The 23,750-nt window shown below is 47.1% G+C and overlaps 3 protein-coding genes across 6 annotated transcripts; 2 read left to right on the forward strand and 1 right to left on the reverse strand.

Annotated features, from left to right (window-relative positions):
- Positions 1 to 246: 246 nt before the first annotated feature.
- DHODH (dihydroorotate dehydrogenase (quinone)) lies at positions 247 to 7,485 on the reverse strand. Of its 4 annotated transcripts, XM_081202577.1 has the most exons (10): positions 6,335 to 6,447; positions 5,378 to 5,466; positions 4,957 to 5,169; positions 4,558 to 4,757; positions 4,312 to 4,394; positions 3,706 to 3,893; positions 3,046 to 3,159; positions 2,299 to 2,452; positions 2,051 to 2,210; positions 247 to 962 (listed from the first exon to the last, which is right to left on the reverse strand). In XM_081202577.1, exons 3-10 carry the CDS (start codon positions 5,065 to 5,067, stop codon positions 908 to 910), a joined length of 1,065 nt encoding a protein of 354 aa, XP_081058703.1. In that variant the 5' UTR covers positions 5,068 to 5,169; positions 5,378 to 5,466; positions 6,335 to 6,447; the 3' UTR covers positions 247 to 907. The 4 variants fall into 4 exon arrangements, with proteins under 4 accessions (XP_081058703.1, XP_081058701.1, XP_081058700.1 ...); XM_081202575.1 differs by lacking the exon at positions 5,378 to 5,466 and having other exon boundaries at positions 6,335 to 7,485; XM_081202574.1 differs by lacking the exon at positions 6,335 to 6,447 and having other exon boundaries at positions 5,378 to 6,327.
- Positions 7,486 to 7,515: 30 nt separating this feature from the next.
- TERF2 (telomeric repeat binding factor 2) lies at positions 7,516 to 15,508 on the forward strand. Its single transcript, XM_081202573.1, has 9 exons — positions 7,516 to 7,749; positions 9,172 to 9,386; positions 9,980 to 10,066; positions 10,440 to 10,586; positions 11,254 to 11,639; positions 11,837 to 12,205; positions 12,865 to 12,941; positions 13,851 to 13,909; positions 14,599 to 15,508. Exons 1-9 carry the CDS (start codon positions 7,545 to 7,547, stop codon positions 14,755 to 14,757), a joined length of 1,704 nt encoding a protein of 567 aa, XP_081058699.1. The 5' UTR covers positions 7,516 to 7,544; the 3' UTR covers positions 14,758 to 15,508.
- Positions 15,509 to 19,219: 3,711 nt separating this feature from the next.
- On the forward strand, positions 19,220 to 23,482 carry TMED6 (transmembrane p24 trafficking protein 6). Its single transcript, XM_081202580.1, has 4 exons — positions 19,220 to 19,661; positions 21,487 to 21,613; positions 22,470 to 22,621; positions 22,969 to 23,482. The coding sequence occupies exons 1-4, from the start codon at positions 19,443 to 19,445 to the stop codon at positions 23,200 to 23,202; spliced, it is 732 nt and encodes a 243-aa protein (XP_081058706.1). The 5' UTR covers positions 19,220 to 19,442; the 3' UTR covers positions 23,203 to 23,482.
- Positions 23,483 to 23,750: the final 268 nt, after the last annotated feature.

The following is a 23,750-nucleotide window of genomic DNA, read 5'->3' on the forward strand; positions in this document are numbered from 1 at the left end:
GGGCCTTCTCCATGAGAGAACTTCTACCCTTGAGAGGTGCCTGTGCCTGACCGTAGAAGTGAAACAATATGCTCTCCTTTAGATTTACTTTTAATAATTAAAGAGAAGTCCCACCCACCATTGGCAATGTTTTTTAACCTTTTGCATGCTGATCTCCATCATAAAACAAGTGAAATGCACTTGTCATATGGCATTGTAATAAATAAATAAAAACATAAAAAATAAATATTAAATAAAAATAACAAGTTTAAACAAATAAACAAAAGCTTTATTGAAAGACCGCCCAGAAAAAGATCCACCTCCTGCCGAAGGCAAGGCAGCGAACAAAATCCCACAGCCCCTTAGAGCAATGCTGATTGTGCCCCCATCCTCTTCAGCGTCCTAAGATCAAGAGTGGGGCTCTGGGATGAAACAGAAAATATTTCTGCCATACTCCCATTTTACTTAATCCCATCTGAGAGGGACTGAATTACACTGCAGACCTGACTGTTGGGTCTCAGCAGATGAGGGGAATTCCTTCACTTTGTCCTGGCTGAGGATACACACAGATCCTGATCCTCTGTGTTACTTGATAGTTTCTGATGAAAGAAGCCAGCCCGAGCCCGGCCTACTTGACTTGTGTCAATGTTTGCTCATCCTGTTCCAGGGACACTTAGTACCTGCTGGACTGCAAAAGTTTGCATTAAGAAGTACACTGTGAAGCTCTTAAGGGAGGCACTTTTTTGTTCCTTGCTGGAAAAACAATGGACCCAGCTGATCTTGATGGAAGCCCCCCTGCCCTCATGTAGGGGAAGACGAGGGGGCCAGCAGGACTACAAGCAGAAACATGCTGGATGCTACCACGGCAAACAAGCATCTCTGTGCCCACACAGTGCCTGCTGTCACACTAAGCCCATGTCAGGAGTCCTCAGAGGCCATGATCTGCACCCACAGCATCCTGCACACTCTGGAATCCTTGCTCCCTGCACACAGGAGAAAACAGCACAGAGTGAGTAGACCAGCTAGCTGTCTCTGGCCCTTTAGTCTTCTTGGCGCCTAGAAAGATAAAACCTCAACCCAAGCAAAGTCCTTATTTGCTTAAGATACCAGCTCCCCACTTGGGTCCCCATCTCCCTCCCCAACTACAAAAGGTAACCAGAAAAGCTTATGCCTGTAGAGCAGATCCTTGTACATTGTGAGGAGGGGACTTGTGACCTGCAGGCGAGTCACAGGAAACCAAGGATGTGAAATACCCACAGGATCAAGACCACTTTATCCTCTACGTAGTACATATTTGATTGTTTGGATAAGACAACAGATGCACAGGTATAAAGAATAGAAAGCAAGGTCTGTTTTACTTGTTTTGGGACTACTGTTGTCCCAGACATCAACTGCTGCAAAGCCGCCAAGGCTCCACAGACCACAAAATGACACAAAGGAACTGTAGTGGAGATAAGGTAATTTGTCTTGGTGGAAGTGGAAGGTAGTTTGAGACTGGAGAGAAGGGATAGGTGGAAGAATAGGCGGCAGCAGGGGCTTCCAAGAGGAGATGTGCCAGGGGCTAGGAAGCAGATCTGGAGGAAAGGCAGGCCGGCTAGCAAGTAGAATGTGGGAGGAAGAGAAGAAATGGGTGTAAGAGGCAGAGCGAGAGACACAGAACATCAAGCAAGGAGGACAAGGTACTTGAAGCTGATGTAAAGAGTAGCAGGGATCAGCTTCTTGCAGTGTAAATGGAGAGCATACATGCAATAAGGAGCCCAGCATGACAACCTAGGTGGGAGACAGACAGTTTTGTGGTCTGCTCAGCTCCCTCTACAGCCTAATCTCATGCTGGCAGCAATCTCATTCTGCTGTGCTTTCTAATCAGCACAACTTTGCTTGAATCTGAAGTAACATCATAATGTATCTGCAAAACACAGCTGGATTGAGGGTCCATTAGGTGCACCCCTTCTCTCTCTCTCTCTCTCTCTCTCTCTCTCTCTCTCTCTCTCTCACACACACACACACACACACACACACACTGAGTTTGGGCCATCAAGAAGCTGGGAGCTGGGCCCCGCCTGTTACTCACCTTAACAGAGCCTCCAGCTCCTGTTTCACAACACCCACCACAGGTGGCCCACGGTAGGTGAGGGCAGTGTACATCTGCACCAAGGAGGCCCCTGCGCGGATCTTGTCCAAGGCATCTTGCCCGCTGGAGACTCCACCTACACCAATGATGGGGACCCGTCCTGGGGGGCAAGAAGAGGCTGCTAGTGGGAGGGGTTCTGGAGTCCCTCCCACCTACATCCCCTCCCTCCCTCCAGCCCGTCTCCTTACCTTGGGTGAGAGAGTACATCTCGCTGACCAGCTGAGTGGAGAGCTCTCGCAGGGGAGCTCCGCTTAGACCCCCAGCCTCCCCACGAAGAGCTGCACGCAAGGTGCTGGGGCGGCTCACAGTGGTGTTGGTGACCACCAGTCCATCAACGCCTAACTGGGAAAAAGGGAGCCCAGTCAAGCCTCAGAGCCACAGCCTCCTCCTATGCGCTGCCCTCCTTCCCACAGCAGTGGCCCTGAAAGTCTAGCCCTATCCCATTCTCACTTTTATTTAAAGGAAATTCATAAGACCACTTGATCAAAGATCTATATATTTCCCAAGTAGCATATAAACATAGCTTAAGTTAAATCACAGCTGAAATCCACAGTTCACTAAAAGCAAAGGTATGTAAAGCCACCTCAATTCAAAAAAACGATAAATTCAATAAATATTTAAAGCCGATATAGGTGACTAAATTACATGTCTGGGTATGCTTGCCAAATGCAATATGGTGAGGGTGCCTGCCCAGTATCAAGAGGCAGGGAGTTCCAAGTGCTGCTATGTTCACAAGATTGCTCTTGCGAGGAGTGCAGAGCGGCAGGTGTAAAAGTGCAAGTTCCACAGATGGAAGTGATCAAAGAGGCCCACATGGGGCAAGGTGATCTCTTAAGGGAGCTGCTCTAGAACAAGGCATAAAAGGCCAAACCAACCAGGAATAATTGAGGCAGCAGCCAGACATAACCACTCCTGCCCACCCACCCCTGCATCACCTCAGAGACAACACTAGCAATGTCCTGCTTGTCTTGGGCCGTGAGATCTGGAGCAATTTTCACCAGTACAGCCGGCTTGTGCTTGCATGCCAAGGCGTCCCTCTCAGCCAGCACCTGCCAAGAAGCACACAGCCGTTGGCCAAAGATCACGTTCACACTGCTCAGAAGGGCATAAGTTTCACACTGCCCAGAAGGGCACATTATTACAAGCCATGGAGCGCAGCACAACACACCTAGGAGAGGGGAACTGCCCCTGCTATGAACTAGGGACAGAAGCGGAGCTCTGCAGAGCAGGAGAGGCTCAACAGCAGGATCCAAAGGGCAGGTATGGAAGGAGGGCGAGATAGAAGCAGCCTCCTGTTGGTCCACCACCAATATCTGGAGGCAAGGCTGCCATACTTATACAAGGTTCTCAATCAGGCATGCACTCAACTCCTGCAGTAGGATTTCTGAACAATGTACCAGCAAAGCCCTGGCTTTCCTTTGCCAGGCACTGTTCAATAAATGTGAAATGGGAGCAGCAGGCTGCTTCTCCTTTGCTCCAAGCAGCTGCTGCCCTCCGCCCAGAAAGCAGGTGCTTAAATGTGCGTCAGAGGCTGCCCTGGCTGCTTACTGGAGGGGACCGAGAGGACAGGTAATGCTCTTGGGCAAGAGACCCACCTTGGCCAACAGGAGGCGCAGCTCCGCTTTGCCTTGAAGGGCCCGCAGTCCCGGCGTGTTGGGGCTGGAAACATTCACCACCAGGTAATCAGCCAGCGGGCCCAGCACACGCACACCTGCCACGTAGTCAGCTGCTGCATCTGCAGAGGCCTTGTTCTTGCCAAGATTTATTCCAAGAGGCATCCCCGCTAGGAAGGGAGAGGATGCACAAACAGAAGCCAGTCAGACAGGGAGGGCCAGAGCAAAGATGACTACTACGTGAGGAATCCCTGATGAGGGGGCAGACACATAAGAGATTTCCCCAGGGAGAGCACAGGGCCACGGTGGGCCTGTTAGGGCTGGGCAAAAGGAAGCAGCCACTGGCACTCAGGCAGGCACTGCTCCTGACCAGAGTTGCTCTGGGAAGGGTTCAGGGCAGGATCCAGAACTCCTCCACTAATCAACTGCAACATTATTTGCTCCTTGCCACTCTTCACGTTCCCTGAAAGCTCCTCTCCAGATCTGACTGCCACAAGCATGTACTAGCACAGCAGCAATTGGGTGGGGGGAAGAAGGGGGCTGGGATTTTCCATGGCTCATGGGCAGGGAGGACACAAGCCACCTCACCTGAGCTGAGCTGACGCTGAGTTTCTTGTCGGGCTCGAAGTCTGTGCTCCACCACTGCATGCCCGTGGCTGTTGAACCCATACCTAGAAAGTGGTGGACACAGCTCAGGTGAATACAGCTCAGGTGGACACAGCTCAGGTGAATACCACCACCCCTCTCTTCCCCAATGCATCACCTCCTCCTCCACTGCAGTAGAGGCTTGTCAAAGGCTCACCCTCGCCACCCACCTCTCTTCCAGCCTCCTACCTGTTAATAATGGCCTGGTCCTCTGGCAGCCGGAAGACGCGGGGCCTGGGGTTCCCCTCTTGGGGCTCTGGGGTGACACTCCCCACCTCCACAAAGCCAAATCCCATCTTGTAGAGTCCATCTACAGCCTCTCCATGCTTGTCAAAACCAGCAGCCAGGCCAAGAGGGTTCCGAAACCGGCGCCCAAAGACTTCCACTGCCTGGGAAGCCAATTAAGCACCTGTTAACCAGCAGAAAGCCTTAGGCAGCAGAAGAGACAGGCAAGGCCCCATCCTGTCCCAGGAGAGAGAGGGCATGCCAGGCCCACAGGAAGGGATTGGGAGCAGTAGGATGAGAGGCAGGGCCCAAAGCAGGAGCACAGCAGCCTCTGGCCGCCAGCCACCTGCATAGTTTACGCACCAATGCATCCGAGTCAGCTTGGCTTGAGCAGGGCAGGATCCCCAGAGCCGCAAAGCGCACAGCCAGCCTGTGGGCTGTCTCAGGGCCCACCACTCTCTGCAGGAGTGGCATCAGCTGCGCAGCGTAGAAGTGCTCATCTCCCTTGACCACCAGGTATGAGGTGAAGATCAGGCTGCCCCCACCGAGAATCACTGTTGCCTCCTTAAAGCGTCGCTGGGAGAGCAAAGAGAGTGAGATACACCCCCAAGCCTACAGCCCACCCAACCCCCGGAGAACGGGAGGAGGAAGGTCTACCACCCTGCTCCACCCTAACACACCCACAGAACTCTGTCTGGAATATCTGGGTTAAAGCCCAAGTTGGCTTTGGCTAGACCTGGCCAAGCTACGCTGCCTCATCACCCCAGTTGGGATAAATACTGACCCTAAAACTGAGAAAGCAGCTGGTCCGTATGGGGCACTCTGAAAGGGCTAAACGCAGCAGGAATCCTGTTGAAGAGCTGCTGGTACTACCTGGGATGGCAAAAGGGGAGGATTTCAGATGCCGAAACACAAGGAAGGCATAGCTTCCAATTACTACTGGTTCCTGGCAATGACTGGCCGGATCTGACAGGAGGCCTTTTGGTAGAGGAATCTGCCTCAAGCCCTTCAGCAGCTGCATGGCAGGCACGAGAACCATTGCTGCTCAGCAAAAGCTGCACCGGCTCAACCTCTGCGTGCCTTGGCTGTTGCTCCAGCCTACCCCAAAGGAGCAACACACGGTTTGCTCTCACAGCTGGCCACTGGAGCCCTCCCAGCAACTACGTTCAAGCTGCACGGTTCACTAAGGAACGGCAAGGAGCTGCTTCCCCCCCACCCCCCGACAGATTTTTGGACCACCTAGGTCATGGCCGCTTGCTCTGACTGGCATCGGCTCCTTCCTCTCTCGAAGGCATGATACCTGCCCTGCAAACTTCGCTTAGTCCCCTTCTAGCAGTAAGAGGAGTTAAGCGCTTTTATAGGTAGTGAAGGAGTTGCAACTTTCCCCTTGAATTGGAGGCTGGTATCCTATTTCTGGGCAACAACAGCTGCAAGACAGCATATCGTCCTACAGCGCATCAAGACAGAAGAATCCACTCCGCATTTCCCCATTAGTTGCTTCAAACCAGCAACACGGATGGCTAGGTGGGTGCGCGCGCGCAGAGCACTGCGGGAGGCAAATAAGTTGCCCACCGAGTATCGCCTGCGCTGTCTGGCAAAGGCGGGCCTCCCTCCAGACTCTCCCCGGCAGAGCAAAGGCTCTTTCTTCACAGGGTACCTCGACCTGCAAAATGCCTGCTCTGGCACGAAGCTACGGCCCACCCTTGAGTCCAGCGCCCGCCCGCTGTGCGACCTTCCTCACCCAGAGCGACGCGCCCGCAGCTCCCGCCATGGCAGCAAAAGGAGGGTGCACATGGGCTCCACTTCCGGCAGAGAGCCGGAAACTGAGCTACAAAGCGCGCTGCACTATAAACACACAAGAGGCAAAACTTCCGTCTTCTTTTATAGTCTCTCAATTCCCGAGTTTAGGGGCAGCCTCGATTAGATTCTGCCTTCCCCCCCGAAATGATCCCAGCAGGGCTGCAGATCGAGCGCTCAGGGGCAGCCGAAAGCCGTGTGCATACCGAAAAGTTGCCTTTTACAGTATTTAAAAACCGCTCGCATTTCCCATGCAAAATAAAACCCTTTTAATGCAGCTTCGCTCTCTTTGGTCCAGTTTGAATAGTTGCCCATCTTTTTTTCGCAATGTTGTGTCGGGTGCTAAGACTTCGCAGAGTGATATGAAAAGAAAATGATATCAACAACGGAAGAAATATTATGGGCTGCCCGAAAAAGTCCTTATGGACCCCAGCCCCATATACAACCCGTCTCCCGACCCAGAAATCGCAGGTGGGGCTTTACCCCACCGCCATCATCTCCAAGTCCCTTCCTCCAGCCAACCAAGCAGGACCGATCTCCGGGACCCCTGTTCCCCAGGCTGCCCCTTCCTGGAAGGGGCGAGGCAGGCCGGACAGACGTGAAGGGAGTTGGCCAGCATGAAACGAGAGAGGGAGAAACAGAAGCTCCCTTTGATTGGCTGAAGAGGCACAAGAGACAACGCGGGAGCATCTGGCAACTGCTGCAGATGATCCCACCCCCCACCCCCCAGCCGTCGGGGCATCTTGATCCCTCCCTCTGGTGACTTCGCACGTGCAGCGCAGCTGCAGCAGCAACCATCACCCTAGAAACCCCCTGCCAGAGACAGGGGTCTCGGCCCTCGTGTTCCGTCCTCTATCCTCCCCAAGTCCGCTTTCTCTGCCACTGTCTGTTAGAACCTGCCCGGCTGCCCCCTTGATTTCCCTGGGCAAGCAGCGCTGCGGCGGAGGGCGAGCTGCCCATAGCCTTCCTTTCCACCCTCTGCACTTTGTGGGCCTCCAGGCAGAGGAGTGAGCAGAGATCGCCCCGCTGGGACCGGGACGGTGCTGAGACTACAGGGTCCCAGGCTCTGAGCCAGCGCTGCCCTCCGCGCTCCCCGCTCCTGTCCCGCCCACCGACTACGTCATCACTTACGCCAACGCCCCCTTCCCGGCGGGATGGCGCGCGGGAGAGGGAAGATGGCGGGCGGTGGCCGTGGAGCGTCTCTTGCTGCGTCGCCCGAAGGAGCCGCGGAGGCTCGCGAAAAGGCCTTGGAGGAGACGGTGAACCGGTGGGCCATCCTCTTCTACGCCCAGCGGGCCCTTCAGGCTTTCCGGGCCGGCCGCAGCCAGGACTTTCGCCAGCTGCGGGACGTCATATACGGTAGGGAGACCAGTTTGTTTTACGAAAGGGGCATTTGGGGAACATTCTCGCTGGGTAAAGGTATTTCCTGCTAAGGAACGTGAGTGTAAATAACTAATAATAATTTTATTAGTTATACCCCGCCCTTCTGGCTGGGTTTCCTCAGCCACTCTGGGCGGCTCACAGCACATATCAGAACATACTAAAACATCAAACATTAAAATATGTCACGTAATAGCCCTGGTTCCACTTATGTCACTGTTACTTATTTACATTTATATATTACATTTAATAGTCATTAGGTGTTTTCATTTAAGAAATAATGAACCTAAAGCAACTTAAAATATAATACAGCCTGTGTCCCTGGAACGTTTGTCATTTGCCTTTAGAAATTAAGGGAAATAATAATAATTTTTTATTTATACCCCGTCCTTCCCGGTTCAGAAAACCGGGCTCAGGGTGGCTAACAAATTTAAAACAATTGTGATACAACAAAAAACAGCACAAAATACAGTATAAAAGCATGAATAACAATAAATTCAAAGTTCTAAAATAAATTTGGGGGGGAATCCGTCCAATAATGATTTTTAAAGAAAATGCACAAAGTACAACTAACCAACAGCACAGAACCCAGAAGGAAGGTCTGAAAACAGCCAGCTGTGATTCTCAGGAAGATGGTTAGGATACATACATCCCCCCTTAAATGAATGCTTCCTAAAGCCCATCACAGATGGTCAGGAGAAGGGTTAGGAACACACACACACACACGCCGCCGCCTTTAGCCTCCTAAGTACCTGAAAACTTCAGAGCCCTCTTGAAATCTATTTCAAATTGGAGAATGTTGATGTGTGTATTAAGAGATTGAGTTTAATCTAGCACCTTTGGAGTGTAGTTCTAAGAAACTCAACTACTGTACTTTACCATTCATTTTCTTACAGTAATTACTTCCGTGTGTCTATAAATATTTTAATGTTTCAATATTTTAATGTTGTATTTTAATTTTGTTTTTAAGTTGTAATCATTCAACTGGTTTTTATTATTGCTTGTTAGCTGCCCTGAGCCCGGCCTTGGCTGGGGAGGGCGGGGTATAAATAAAAATTATTATTATAAATAAAATCTGTACATACTGCATTTCTGCCCCACAAAATGGGAGCTCCAGCAAGATCACTCACCACAAAGATTAAGACACTAAAAAAAAAGTGTGTGTTTGTGTATATACAGATACTAAAGGATATTGTAGATCACACACAAAAAAAACAAGCAAATGCAAAGTGACTCCTGAGCCAAAGGGCATGTTGGGATGAAGCTGTCTGTCTGTATATGGCCAGGGATACAAGATATGGGACAGGGCTTTGGTGCCCTGGCCCAAACCTCGTTACACCTGGTTTGCTGAACTATCTGATTTTGCTTAGTGGCTGTTTTGACTCTCTTGTTCTTCTCCAGCTGTGCTTGCAAGGCCCCTAGTGCTAGAGAAACGCATTGGCATTCAGCTGCGGATTATCCAGCTTCTGTCTAGGATTGAAGAAGATTGGACCATTGATACCAAGACCAAGTTAACACCTCTTGAATATGCCCTTGTTCTTTTGGATAAGATGAAGAATGAATTGGACATAGACATTGATATAATAGAAGAAATAAGAAAAAAAATAAAGGAAGCAGTAAGTGTTAGCATTTCCTCTTCTGTAGGCACTGATTACTGTTTCTCAGCCTAGTTAGTATGAGGACAGCTGTCTTAAGTTTCAAAATGCAGTATATTTAGGAAAGGGTTTAATTAAGGTGCTAATTCAATGCCAGGATGAACTCTTGCCTATTTTTCTCCATGCTTAAATTGGACTTTAAAATAAGTTCACAAAAGTTAATAGAAGCAAGGAGGCAAGATTCCTATATGCTGGGATGAAATGAGAGAGAAATGTCTCCTCAGAGTGCCTGAGTTTATTGGAACTCAGCATGTTTTGAAAACTTGTTTCCTTCGGGGGCAATCCAGGAAAAGCTGGCTTCTTGACTCTCCTGAGGCATACATTATTTCAATGTTGTTAGCCTACAGACTTTAAAGTAACTTGCCTTACTTGAATTTTTTTTTAAATTCTTTAATAAGTGGTCTAATATTACACAATGAAAACACACTGGGTTGAAAATGTGAAGCAGATCTAGAAAACTGCCAGAGGGATATCTCTCGAACAGTATCTTCTTAGATTAGGAACATTCCCCCAAAGTCTTCCTTGCAAACCATTATTTTGTCTTTCTTCTCCAGGCTGTTATAACCTGTCTAAAAAACAAAGAATATGAACAAGCCAACAAGATCTTGAGGAAACACATGTCAAAGGACCCAAGTTCCCAGGTGAGCTTTCAGCAGGTATGAGTTCATGTCGCTGTTGTTGAAATGTGCCTCTTATAGGGTCATTTCACTGCAAAGCAGAATCATGGTTTGTCCTTCCCACATTCTCCAATTCAGTGAGTGTCTTAAATACTTGAGAGTTTATTGTCCCCCTTACGCAATGAGAAAAATTGCATCCACAAGCAGCCCATGTTGCTACAGATTGTGGTCCACATCTCTAGTCATCATTACTTTCATGCATTTTTGACATTACCTAGACTGCTCTGGTGGCTTGGCTTGTTTTGTTTAAACTTCTAATGACTGCAAAAAATGCTTTTATCTCTGCCCTGTGCTGCAATTTGCTTGCAAGTACTGAAAAACATTTCCCCTTGCTTAGAAAATGAGATCGATGTTCCAGAGCATTATCCGAGAAAAAAACTTCGCTCATCCAGCCATCTGGAACTTCTCCTATAAAGCTTTCCAGCAGAGAATACTTCTGTATTTAGAAAGCTGCTTGAATGACTCTGAGCCCTTTCTCTTAGAGGTAAGCAAGGGTGTGGAGTGCTGCTTGATTGAGATGTGGGATGTTGTAGTGGGAGCATAGCTTAGTAGTTGAACATATACTTTGCATGCAGAAGGTCCCAAGTTCAATCCCTGGCATCTCTAGGTAGGACTGGGAATGTCCCCTGCTTGAAACCCTGGAGAGCCGCTGTCACTCAATGTGTGGTGATAGGAAACTATATGAACCATTGGTCTGGCTTGGCATAAGGCAACTTGCTTTCTTCATATATTTCTGTGTGTTGCTGGAGCACTTGATATCACCCACATTGCCACAGCAGAACTCTTGCCGTCTAAACACTGTGATCAAAAAAGTACATTCAGCACCTGAGGCTTAAGACAGAAGCCTCCCTGGCCAAACTGTTATGTGTTTGGGAAATATTTTTGTGAAGAGCAAAGTACCCCACAGCAGAACAGCACAGGGCTCCAGTGTCACATTTGACATATATCAAGCTTGTAACCTGACAATGTTTTGGACTAGCAATTCCCAACAGCTCCAGCATCATGAGGCTGTGCTGACTGGGGCTTAGGGGAATTGTAGGTAAAGCATCTTCAGGGCACCAGCTTGGGCATGGCTGCTGTATATAACTAGAAAAAATAAAATAAAGTTGAGAAGTGTTCTCTAGTAACTGTGTTCACATTCTCTGTTTAAGATGGCAAAAAGGGATTCGGATGATCAGATAGAGACCAGGCTCAATCCTTTGGAAATGGCCAGCAAGGAGGAAATGGTGAAAGAAACCTCAGAGGTGGCGGCAGCAGATAAACCTGAATCTGTAGGAAGATCTGATGAGACTTTGGAAGAGCCCCGGCCTGAGGCAGGGCCTAGAAATACAGTGGAAGAACAGCCAAAGTCTCTGGAGGGAGGCCGTGAGACAGTTGCAAGGCCTTTGATGGAGGCAACGGGAGCTGTTTTGGAGCTTGCCAAAGTGGTTGATGAGTGCCAGGCAGCTTCAAAGCCAGAAGAAGAAACCAGTGGAGCTGCAGAGCCTGCTGTGGTTGCTGTTGCCACTTTCTCAGCAGTTTCCAGTGACTCTGACAGGTTAGCAGCCTATGGCCTCTTACAGTTTTGACTCCCTTTGCCATGCTGGGCAGATGTTTTGCCATACAACTTCTGGCTCTCAGCACTCAGACTCAAATTGCACCTGCTGCCAGGGGAGCAAGGTCTTGCGGGTGAGGTCAGCAACATAAGTTGGCAAACCTTGTGGAGCAACCTTCTGATGTTTCTTTATTTTGCAGATGCTCGCCTAAGAGGATGGGTTCGTATGGGTTTTCTACTCTGAGGGATGCTTTCAAGATCCTGTCCAATTCCCCAGATGCAGATGAAGAGTTTTCAAAACTGGACAAGTTGGACTGGACTTTCCCCAAGCCATGTTTGGCTTCTGATTTCCACGCAGCCAAGTGCCAAACGGAGAAGAACCGTGCTGCCTCCAGGCCGCACCCCAGTGAATGCTCAGTGTCCATAAGCACACTGGTTATGGGGTCAGAGATCTGGAACCCCCCAACTTCCTGCCGAGTTCCATCCAAGAGACCCGTGGCAACTTTGGTTGTCCGGCCTGCACAGCCCCAAATACCCACCCAGCCTCATGATACCTCCCGATATCCCAGGTAAGAAGTTATGACTGCTGTGGGGTCTGCTGGGGAACCGGCATAGCATGAGGCATTTGGTGCAACTTTCACCTTTGCAAGGAATCCATTAGAAGGCCTTAGGCCTCAGCCCAGAAGCTCCAAGGAAGGCAAAAGTGGTTTGCAGTGGTAGGGTTGCATCGCTGTGCATCTTCTCCCCCAGCTAGTAGAAGCAGGTTGCGAGAGAATCTGGTTCACATACCTTGTCTTAATTTTTATTACTCAGATTGCAAAGATAGCAGAATTGACAATACGGTCTCTGGCCCCATTAAAGGTTGCTAAACAAATTTATTGTGGCAGAAACATCTGCGCCGGACTCTGCTTTGTCAGATGCCTAGAATGTTAGCTTCAGTTGCCAGACAGAAGGTAGAAAATGTTATTTCTCTCCCCCCTTCCTCCTTCCGTCTGTACCAAGGATAAGGGTTTGTGTTTCTGCCACCAGCTATTTGCTCATATTTAAGCTGCCATAGGTCTCTGCAGTGGTGTGTTTGCTGGGACAAATTAACCTCGCTCCTTGTCTGATACTTAACCCAGCATCTCCATAATCCTGGTTGTGTGTGGCATTAATTGATGCAGCTCAGTCCAGTCCCATCTCCTTGTGGGGTAGGCCTTCCTCACTTGTGTTTCTCTGTTCCATTCAGATTAGCAAAGAGGAGACTAATTTGTTTAAATGAGGATGAAGAAAAGGAGGTCTGGAGTGATGAGGATGAACTTTTTGGTAAGCAGCTAGTATCCTGTATACAGTATGCAGAGGGATTTGGGGGCACAGCTCTTGGATCAGAAAAGTAAAATATTTGGACTGCCTACTCGAAAGTGCACAGCAGCAGCACTGGCAAAATTATTGCCGTTTGCCTCAGACTGGCTTCTTGTTCTGCATGATGCTCAATTGTTGCTCCACGCACTCTTCTAATTAAAGCACCTGTGCAGTTTTGATGGCTTCTCACATTGCATTACCCAGTGACATCACAATTTGGGGAAAAACACTGCCAGCATGGCAAGCAAAGAGAACTGTTAACTGCGGTCCTTCAGGAGGCTTGCTTAGGCAATACCCAGACTAGCTAAAGGCAAAACTCTCAAAACCTGGTAAACATCTTGCAAAACAAAGTGATCCATTTTGTGAACTGTGCTAGAATGAGATGGCAACTGTGAGTGAACATGGATGACTGTTTGCCACATAGTTTAGGGTTGCCAGATCTTGAAGAGCAAAAAAGAGGACAGCCTGAGCCAGGGAAGGAAGTGCACCCACATTCTTCTTTTCCCAGCTTGGGCTGGCGGCAGCAGTGGTGTGTAGAGTTGGCCAAGCAATAAATGAATAAATAACCCCTCCCTACAACCCCGGACATGTCCTTTAAAATGTAAAAATCCCCCTGGATTGGGCCTGTTGGCCCCCCAAAAGAGGACATGTCTGGGATGCCCTGGATTTATGGCAACCCTAACATAGTTCCATCAGTACTGTAGTTGACTCTACACATCATGCCAAGGGCTGGGTGGAATTTGACCACTACCCTGGATTTCTGATGAGGTGCAGTAGTGGTAAAACCTCCCAACTGCTGAGCCAGTAGCAATAACCAGCTTACCGAGTGGTTCCATCCATCCCATAAAGTTTGTAAATGAATTTGTGTTTCAGAATCAAAGGAAGAAGGCAGCAGCAGCATCAACACTTCCCTCTTTGGTTCGAAAAAGAAGGTAACCAAGCCTACACCCAGTCTGGAGCTGAGCACTCCAGTGGGGAGAAATAGGCCTGCCTTGACAAGACCCCTCTAAATGGAGGCCAGTTGATGAGGACCCCCTCCCAAATGAAAGAACTGATGAAATCCCCATTAATGGGAACATAGAAAGCTGCCATATGCTGAATCCTGGTCCGTCTAGCTCAGTATTGTCTGTGCTACAGGGTTTCAGTCCAGGTGTCTCTTTCGCGGCTCTACCTGGAGATATCACAGGTTTGAAGCTGGGATCTTCTGCATATTCAACCACTGGACTAAGGGGCCTTTCCTAATTAATTAAATAATCAAGGGTCTTGGATACCCAGGTGTTTCAAAGAAGCCTGGGCAATCTCAACACATTATATCTGCTATCTTTGATGGCCTCTTCAACCACACTGTAAGGTGGCAGAATTTTATTTTTATTACCCACATATTGCAGAAGAAGGACTAAGTGTTCCACCAAGTTGGGTTTAATGTCTTGAAATATGGGCTGGATATTTGCCTGCTGTGAGTTACTGAGCTACATCCCATGTCAGTGGCAATCCTCTGTTAGCAACAGCCATGGAACCATCTCCAGAGGGTGGGGTATCTGTCGTTCTGTCATGGGGACAAGGGGCAAGTTTTGCAGCACTTGATGGTTGCTCATGAGAGCCTATGCCCTCTTCTTTCTAGATCTGGACTTCAGAGGAGTCTCAGTGGATTAAGGAAGGCGTGAAGAAGTTTGGGGAAGGGAGGTGGAAAGCCATTTCCCAGGCATTCCCCTTTAAGAACCGCACTCCTGTGGCGATCAAGGACCGATGGCGGACGATGAAGAATCTGGGGCTCTTGTGAACCTGGGGGCAAGTGCCTGAGCTCCAACGCTATGTGGACACAGGGTGGGCCAGAGGTACTTTTGCAGTGTATTGCATTGGGCCAGCAGGCTGATAGCCACAATCTCTTAGCATCACTGGAGGCTTCTCCCTCTGCTTTCTGACATAGGCTCTCCCCCTCCCTCCATTTTTTTTTCCTTTTATTTTTCAGTACTGAAAATACAGATTCAACCTTGTGTAAACAATTGCTATGGAAAGTGCACGTTTTACAGTATAAAAAATACGTCATTTCAATTTTTTATTTTCTTATAAATGTTATTTTTCACTGTAGGTCTGCTGTGATATTAATAAACTGGTATTATGCCATAATCATCTGGAGTACAAATGCTATAAATAAGGTTAAAGTAAAAAGACAGTAGAATAAGATATATTCTCTCCACAAACAGGATGACATCATCTTATAGTCTCACGATAGGCAAACATTCTTATTTACTTGTGGAATCAAGTTACTTCAATTAGTATTAGTAACATACTATATAAAATCCCACCACACTGCACCAAAATCCATAGGTTGTGCCTCAACTTGAATTAATTGAAAACTAAATGTAATTTTTGCTGAAATTGCAGTGTTGTACATGTTTTTATACCACAAAATATTTCCAGTGTTGGACAATAGACCGCCTTGCTACAGTTGGTAAAGTGATGAGTTCTTTAGATAGTACATTTTTATTTGTACCTTGGAACATTGTTAAAATAAAAAGCTATGGAGTGAATTCAGTTTTCTTTATTAGTGCTGTTAGTTCTATGTGAACCAGGGACCAAACAACTTGTATTCAAGAACAAGTCCACCATAAATGTATATTTGTCCCCTTAGTGTCACATCCACACCAACATAAGGGGCTTATAGTTGATGTGATGTTGGGATGGAGTCCTATACCATCTGTGGAAGATTTTGAGTGAAAGTTCTTTAATATTTGCAGACACTGACTTTAAAGGGTTTCTTCATCCATATGCCTTTCCAAATTGAGTATTCCATTGTTACTTTTACATCATGTTCCCATTTTGATTTTAGGCTAGACAAGTCCCCAAATTAGTTCTGTATTAAGTAACCATAAAATTTTGATACTATTTCCTTACCTCCATTACCTAGTGGCACCTTGGATCATTCAAAAGAAGTTGCATGTAATTTAACCATCAGATCCTTTAGTAAATGTTTGATTTGTAGAATTTGAAGTCTTGTTTAAAGTTAATTCCCATTTTTAGTACATTTAAAGTTACTGGTCTTACTCCTGTAAAAAAAATTCACAGTCTGAAATAACCCAATTTTACCCTTTTCTTTATTTTAGCTTTTAAAGTATCATCTTTCAGACTGGCATATGTCTGCAGAGAAGTGAGTGGTGAACAACCTGGGGAGAGTCAACTTCCATATCCTCAATTTAGTTTGTAAATATGGGTTATTCATTTGGGTGATAATTTTAAGGTTTTTGAAAGATAAAGCACATAGCAGACCTAGGGCTATTTGTTTTTCTTCCAAATTGATCCATTTCTTACCATCCTTCATAATCATGAAAGCCTGCTGTCTCAATTGGAACGCATCATGGTATACCGAGAGGTTTGGTAAACCCCAACAACTTTGATTTTAAAAAGAAAAGAAAATAAGATTTCATGGGCAACCTTGAAGACTTATCTTGAAATATGAAACAATTTTAGTTTGCCATTTGGACGTTGGAGAAAAGTAAGGAGGACCTGAAAGAGAGACAGAAAATGGGGAATTAACATATGTACTGCTGCAATAGAGCCTAAAATGGAAAGGTTAAATTTGTTCCATTTTTTTAATGTCCATGTTCATTTTTAAAATAATGGGATAATTCAGTTTAGATTCATGGTTCATGTTTTTTAGAATTGGCACACCCAAGTCTCAGATGCAGAGCAGCACATAGGTGTATTAAGAATATGACAAGTGTGTATTTCAATCAGTGGTGGAAGACTGAAAAACATCATTGATTTTCCAATGTTTACTTTTAAGCCTGACACTTTAGAAAAAGATTTTCATTCTTCCTTTAATGCACAGGCTGACCCCTTAGGGCCTTTCATCATCACAACAATATCATCTGCATACATTGTCAATAGATGCTCTTCGCCCTCTCTTGAATATCCTTTTACATTTGGATTAAGACGTAAGATATTAGCGAATGGTTCAAAAGAGAAGACGAGGAGCAGTAGCCACAAGGGACAACCTTTTTTGTCCCCCTCCAGATAGCAATTGCTGAGGAGTCCATGTTATTAATTCTTAGAGTAGCTGAATTATTTGAATAGAGTTTAGCTATTGCTGTAATAAGGTGATAGCCTAGTAGGCATGTCCGCAAAATGTTAAGAGAGAACACCATTCCAGACCACCAAAGGCTTTGTAAATTTCTAAGGAACATAAATCCAAAAAGAACAGTCTTATGGGATCCAAGATATGCCCAAGAGGTATGTTTCGTCTGTATGGATTAAATTCCTAATTATTAGATTTAAATGTGCAACTAAAATTGAGAAGAAGATAATCTGGTCCTGATTCAATAAGGTAATTCGCCTGTATGAGCACACCTGTGCTTTATCTCTGCCTGGCTTTAGAAGGACAGTTATTCTGGATCAATGCCTATGTATCAGCGCCTGATTGCTCTTGCCAGATGGATAAAGTTGACAAATATAAAGTGTGAGTAGGTCTCTGTATTTTTTAAAAAATGTGTTGCCAAGCCCATTGGGTCAAGGGCTCATATACAGTATTTCAGTTTTTTTAATAGCTTGATCAATTTCTTCTGCAGAATGTTACCTTTTGTTGTGCTTTCTTTATGAAAGGTTTGATAACACATCTTCTCACTTAATTTTTTTCAGGTAAAGGGTTATTTGGGTTATATAGCTCTTTATAAAACTCTATAAACATATTGCTAATCTGATTTTAGTCATGAGTGAGTTCCATATTTAAAGTAATTATTTAAATACATTGCTTACTTTTGAGAGCCCTGGCTAGCATTTGGAATGTTTATTACCATGTTCATATAACTTTTGACTCACAACAAGCATGGATTTGCCTATTCTCTCCATATATAACATTTCTAATTCTGACCTTTTGTGTTCCAATTTTCTAAGGATTTAATTAGAACCTGTTTCAAAGTGCATTTCCCCCCCCCCCAACCTCTATGTTTCATGTTCCTTTAACAGGCGCTGCTTCCCATGATAGTTACGTAAAAGGAATCTCCACCATGCTATTTAGTTTGGCACTAGCATTCCATGTGTTCTGAGGCAGGACAAAGGTGTTGCTAGTTGTTCTCCCATTGGGGCAGACTGTTCCCGTCACCACTGTTTTTCCTGTTCCTTTTTTTAGCTGGTGGTACTGCTTGAACTTCAAATGTGTTGGAGGACATGCTGGCTTATGTGAGTCCAAGAAGCGGTTGATTGTGTAGCGTGGATGGAGCCAGACACCACATGCAAAATGGGTTGTGGCTGTGCTCTCCCTCTGCCTCACTACCAAAACTACACAGATCTTGAAAGTGGTTAGCTTTTTTTCCATGAGCAGATTTTATCCCAGAGGTGCCCCCCTCTCTTATCTCAGCTGCTGGGAAAACTTCCTCCTGCGATACACAGTTTGTCCTTCAAGCACCAGCTGCTACAAGCAAGCAGAGTTTGTGCTTTGAGTAACAAGGAGACAAGAAGGATTTGCGCTGAAGTGGGTGGAATGGAATGCAGCCATACTCTGGGCAAAGAAAAGGACAAACTAGTTAGGGCAGTTCTTCCCAACAAAGGGCTTTAGTAGGAAAGAGATACTATTTAAATCAAACTGCAGTCTTGGGACTTAAAATGCAGTATGTGTGAGTTGCAGTAATGAAAGTGTGACCTGCTTACCCTCAAGTATAGCAGATTTGATCGCTCTGTGCTTTTTGCTGTTGGGTAACCTGCCTTCGTCTAAGACAGAATAGATCTAACCATTCCCTGTTGCCTTTTAGCATAAAAGCATCAGAAGAGCCCTGCAGCAGCTGAATAATCTGGTCAAATAGGGGCCCATCTAGTCCAGGACATGGTTTTCAAAGCGGCCAGCCAAATGCCCCAACAGGAAACCTGCAGCAAAGAGTACCAGTGTGGTGGTTGAATTAGCCAGAATGTCAGGCTATGAGGGACTGGTTCCAGCCAGGTTCAAAGCATTGAGCAGGAAAACTCCCTGGGTCAGCCTGGCCACAGGGTGGTGGTTATGAAAAAGATGGTGTTGGAGGAGCCAGGTATGCCACCTGGAGATCTTAGGAGGAAAGGTGAGGAATCAATGTTCTGTCTGCCCCTCGGCTGCCTCACCCGTACAGGGCCTAGTGCTCTGCTCAATTGCTGCAAGAGGCTTGTGCTTGAAGGAACACTTTACCCCTGCCTGCCCTAGCCTCCAGATCTCTTGGACTACAGGTTACATCAGCACAACCATCTGAGACTAGGGCTGATGGGAATTGCAATCCAAGAAGTCTGGCAAGCAGCAGGTAGGGGGAGGAACTGCTTTCCACTGAGCTCACTCCGCGTGTCCTTAAGGCATTGACTGCTTCCTTGAGGAATGAAGAGTTGATTCAGCAGCAAGCTGCACAAACACAGGGCATGAGGGTGGAGTTAATGATTACCAGCTGCTAGCATGCTGGACTCCAGCTCTGGCACTTGCCTCCAGCCAAGCTCAGCTACCTTCCCTGTGGCAAGATGCTTGCAGTGTTACCTGTGGCTGCAATGGTGGGCTTGTTGGTGGGGGGGCTGGAACTTGCCCAAGCCCGCAAGTCTGAACCTCTGAGTGGTTACAGCGACCAGCCTCTTTTCCGTGGGGCGGACCAGTACAACTTTGGCATTGTCATCCCTGCAGGCAGCATAGAATGCTTCTGGCAATTTGCCCATCAGAGCGGCTTTTTCTACTTTAGCTATCAGGTGGGTGCCGGTGGAGGGGGTGCTGCACAAAATCCAAGGGTTGTGCTGTGGTCAAGGGGGGACAGTAATGAGCAGCCAGATTCTCTACTAGCAGCAGAACCAGAGAAAGGGGTTTGGCTTGGGGAAGAGCATCTGCTTTGCATATAGGTCTCAGCTTCCACCCCTGACATTTTGAGGGAGGGCTGAAAAAATTTCCCTGGCTGAAGCCCTGGAGAGCCACTGTCCGTCAAACTTGAGAGAATAACAAACTAGTTTGGACCTATGATCCAATTTAGCACAAGGCAAGTTGCTATGTTTGTAACCAGCATCCCCAGAACGCAAACTGGGAATCTTGCATTATTTTATTGGTTGTCATGAACCCCTAAAGTATCAATAGTCAAGCCAGATTCTTTCATTGCACCTTAAAGAACTTGCTCAGGTTTAACTATCTTGCCCAGTTGAGAATACCCAGCCCTAGCCTGCATGATGGAAGGGCTGAGGGGCATTGTAATCCAAAACATATGGAAAGTACAAGGGTTACATGGACGGGGAAGGCTGGTGGCATTGCTGAGTGTGCTTTTTAGAGTCTAGATTTTCCAGAAGTGCCATTTATCCATAAAGATGATTTAGTGACTTCCTGAAAGGAACCTTCTCTCACTCTTGGGTTTGCCAATGCTGAGGTCTCTGCCAAAGACCTCCCTTTAGGTGCCAACTATAAAACTGGAGCCTTCCTGCTTCTTAAACTCTTTACAGTGGTACCTCGGGTTACAAACGCTTCAGGTTACAGACTCCACTAACCCAGAAGTAGTACCTCAGGTTAAGAACTTTACTTCAGGATGAGAACAGAAATTGCGCAACGACAGCAGGAGGCCCCATTAGCTAAAGCGGTGCTTCAGGTTAAGAACAGTTTCAGGTTGAGAACGGATGTTCGGAACAAATTAAGTTCTTAACCCGAGGTACCACTGTACTTCTAAACTGCCTTGACAATCCAGCCTCAATGGCAGTCTCCTGTCATGGCACTTGGCCTCAAGCCAGAAACTTTCAGCTCCACTTTCCTCTTGGTAAACTGGATTGCTCTGAAGGTGAACAAGACCATGATGTAAATCCAGATGCAGGCGCTGGAGGCAGGAGGGTGATTCAGCTGGCACCGTGACGGGTTGATTCTGGAAGGAAGAATATTCTTGTTTTTTCGCAAGGGTCTATAACAAAAATGTGGGGTTATGGCATGGGCCAGTTTCAAGGAAACAGCTCAGCTTCCTCCAGACACAGTTCATGGGGAGGCATCCAACCCTGAAAGTGGAAGGGTAAGGCACTTGCATATATTTGCCACCCACCAAGTCAGGGATTAAGAGCTACCAGCAAGAAGTGGGTTGGCTGGTGGTGGCAGGTCAACTTGCTAGTTGCCCACTCCTACACTAAGTGCACTGGAAACTTTGTAGACAACTGCAATTCCTGTCTCATCATCTGCCTGCAGAGGTTTGTGGAGAAGACACATATTCAGCATGTAACCTGTTGCTTTGAAAGTCAAATGACTAAACTGTTTTGTCTGACTCTCTTGTGCATACTCTCTCATGAAATTGCTGCTTTTGCGAGAACTCTCCTTGCCGTGTGTGTGTGTGTGTGTGTGTGTGTGTGTGTGTGTGCCGGCAGCATAACTGATAGGTACATCGTGCCTTCCAATATGGAAATGGCAGCTCCATTTGCCTTCTGTAGCTGAATACTTGCACAGATCAGCTCTTGCATCTAAGAAACCAAAAACAAGAAAGTGGCAGGGAACATGGTTATAGAATTACCAATGCCATCCCATTTCTTGTCCTGTCCTATCCCTATCCTATCTTGGTTTCAGGTGCAGTGGTCTTCAGGTCTTGGACATGACCAACACATCCTGGCAACTGCAAATGACCCCAATGGGCTCCACCTTGGCACCTCCCAGGATACACGGGGGCAGATCAACTTCCAAACCAAGGAAACAGGTGCCTCCCTCTCTGTACACACAGCCCTATCAAGAGTGCTTTCTAGACTCCCAGAACTGGCTCAGGTGCCGCCTCCAAGCAAAATAGGTGATCCTGAACATGCAGTGAGCACGTCCCCCATGGCGGACTCTCCTCCCATAAAGCCACCTTGACCTGGGTGCTCAAAGGCTGGGTTCTGAAATAGAAAACCTCTGTTTAGTTATAGCCTCACAGGAGGAAAAACCTCTGGGCCCATGGCTCAGCAGGAGAGCATCAGATTCAATTCCAACTATGTCTAGGCAAGACTGGGAATGTCTGAAATCTTGGGAGAGCCATTGCCTGCCAGTTTAGACAATACTGAGCTAGGTGATCCAATGGTCTGATTTGGTGTAAGGCAGCTTCTTATATTCTATGAGACACACCTACCACCTTCCCCAAAGATATGAGGCTAGTAACTATGAATGATGTTCAGAAAGCACTCTAGGAATGACAGACTCTTTCTCTCTCTGGACCACTTCATATTCCCCCAAAAGGAAGTTGAAAGCAGATTGGTCAGATGGGCACAAGCATAATCTCCCTTGCTGCTTGCCACCCCATCTTACTCCTCCATTTATGTTTTCTTTTTAGAGGGATGGACAACAACCAGGAAATCCCAGAAAAACTTTGACTCTAATCGGATTATTGCATACGAGGGCCAAGCAAGCTATCTTTAAATGACACAGCTACCCCTTTTAAAATGTAGGCTATCTTCTCAAGAAAGGGGCACATTCAGTCTCTCTCTTACAGACCTGAATTCAAATTGCGTTGCTCACACCCAACACCAGAAGGCCTTAAATACTGCTAGTTCACCTGGCACAAGTTTAACTCTTTCTTGCAGGCTTCTATCAGCTCTGTCTGAGCAATCGGTACAACCACTTTGGCTCCGTGCAGGTCTACCTCAGCTTTGGGGTCTTCTATGAGGGCTTTGATCTACAAACTCCACAAGAAGCTGAGAGGAAAAGACTTAACGACACACTGGATGCAATTGAGGTAACTTATTAAAGAACTAAAAATGAATAAGGTAGCAGTGATAAAGCTGGGAGCTATTTGGAATCTCCAGGGCTGGGGGGAAATGGGACAGATATGATCTCCTTCATGCTTGATGCAGCCTGGATATTTTATTTAATTTTTTACCCACCTGAGTCTGACAGGGAGAAGGACAGGCATCCTTTCCTTTCAGGCTGTGAAGGAAAAAGGTCCCCATGGTTGGCCAGACAGCCGGTTGCCAGGAGCAGCAATCTGTAGCCTAAGTGAAGCATCTGTTCAAAGCCACAGCAGGGCCAAGGACAGACATCTGGGACTGAAGAGCTTTCCCTGCTCCACTCTTTTGTTAACAGGAGAGCACCAAAAAACTGCTGAACGGCATCTTCCAAATGTGGCGCTACTACACTTTTAGTCGGATGAAGAGCACCTCAGACTACTTCCTTCTGGAGTCCAATTACAACTACGTGAACTGGTGGTCAGCGGCCCAGAGCCTGGCCATTGTTCTCTCTGGTGTCCTGCAACTCTACTTCCTCAAGCGCCTCTTCACCACACAGCCCACCACAGCCACCAACAAGCCACGGTGCTGAGGCTGCTTCAGAAGGCTATTTATGCCAGGCTGAAAAGCCAAACTGCTCTCTCCTTGCCACCCTCTCAACACCCAACTGACTAAATACCTGCAAGCCGCAAAGGAGAGCAAGGGCATGTCCACCTGCTGGTGCGGCTTCTTTTTTGGTGGGGGGAGGGGTGTTGGCTGAAAAATCCAAGTATTCTTCCAGAGGGGCCACAGGGGGGTGGTTGACTTGAAATGAAACTGCCCCAAGTTAAAATAAACATGGCTCAAAATGCAGGAGTCCTGCTGCAACCACAGCATACGTATGTGAGATTTTTACATTGAGCAAGAGGTACATTAAGGGCATAGTTAGTAAATGGGGGTGCGCATGCAGACACAGACGATCTCCACCACCACCAAACACAAGATTCCTTCCTCTTCCTTTAGAGGCAGCCAGCTTGGAAGCAAAGGCAGCTGCAGTAGGGAAGGTGGGAGGAAAAGAGAACTTCTAGCTTTTGGTTCTCCGCGGCTTTGTGAAACAGCTCTGGTTCCCCAGCCCCAAAGCCCAGGACAAAATAAAAGAGG

Source organism: Podarcis bocagei, assembly GCF_964188305.1.
Source record: "Podarcis bocagei genome assembly, chromosome: 7".
In the NCBI taxonomy this organism is placed as follows: Eukaryota; Metazoa; Chordata; class Lepidosauria; order Squamata; family Lacertidae; genus Podarcis; species Podarcis bocagei.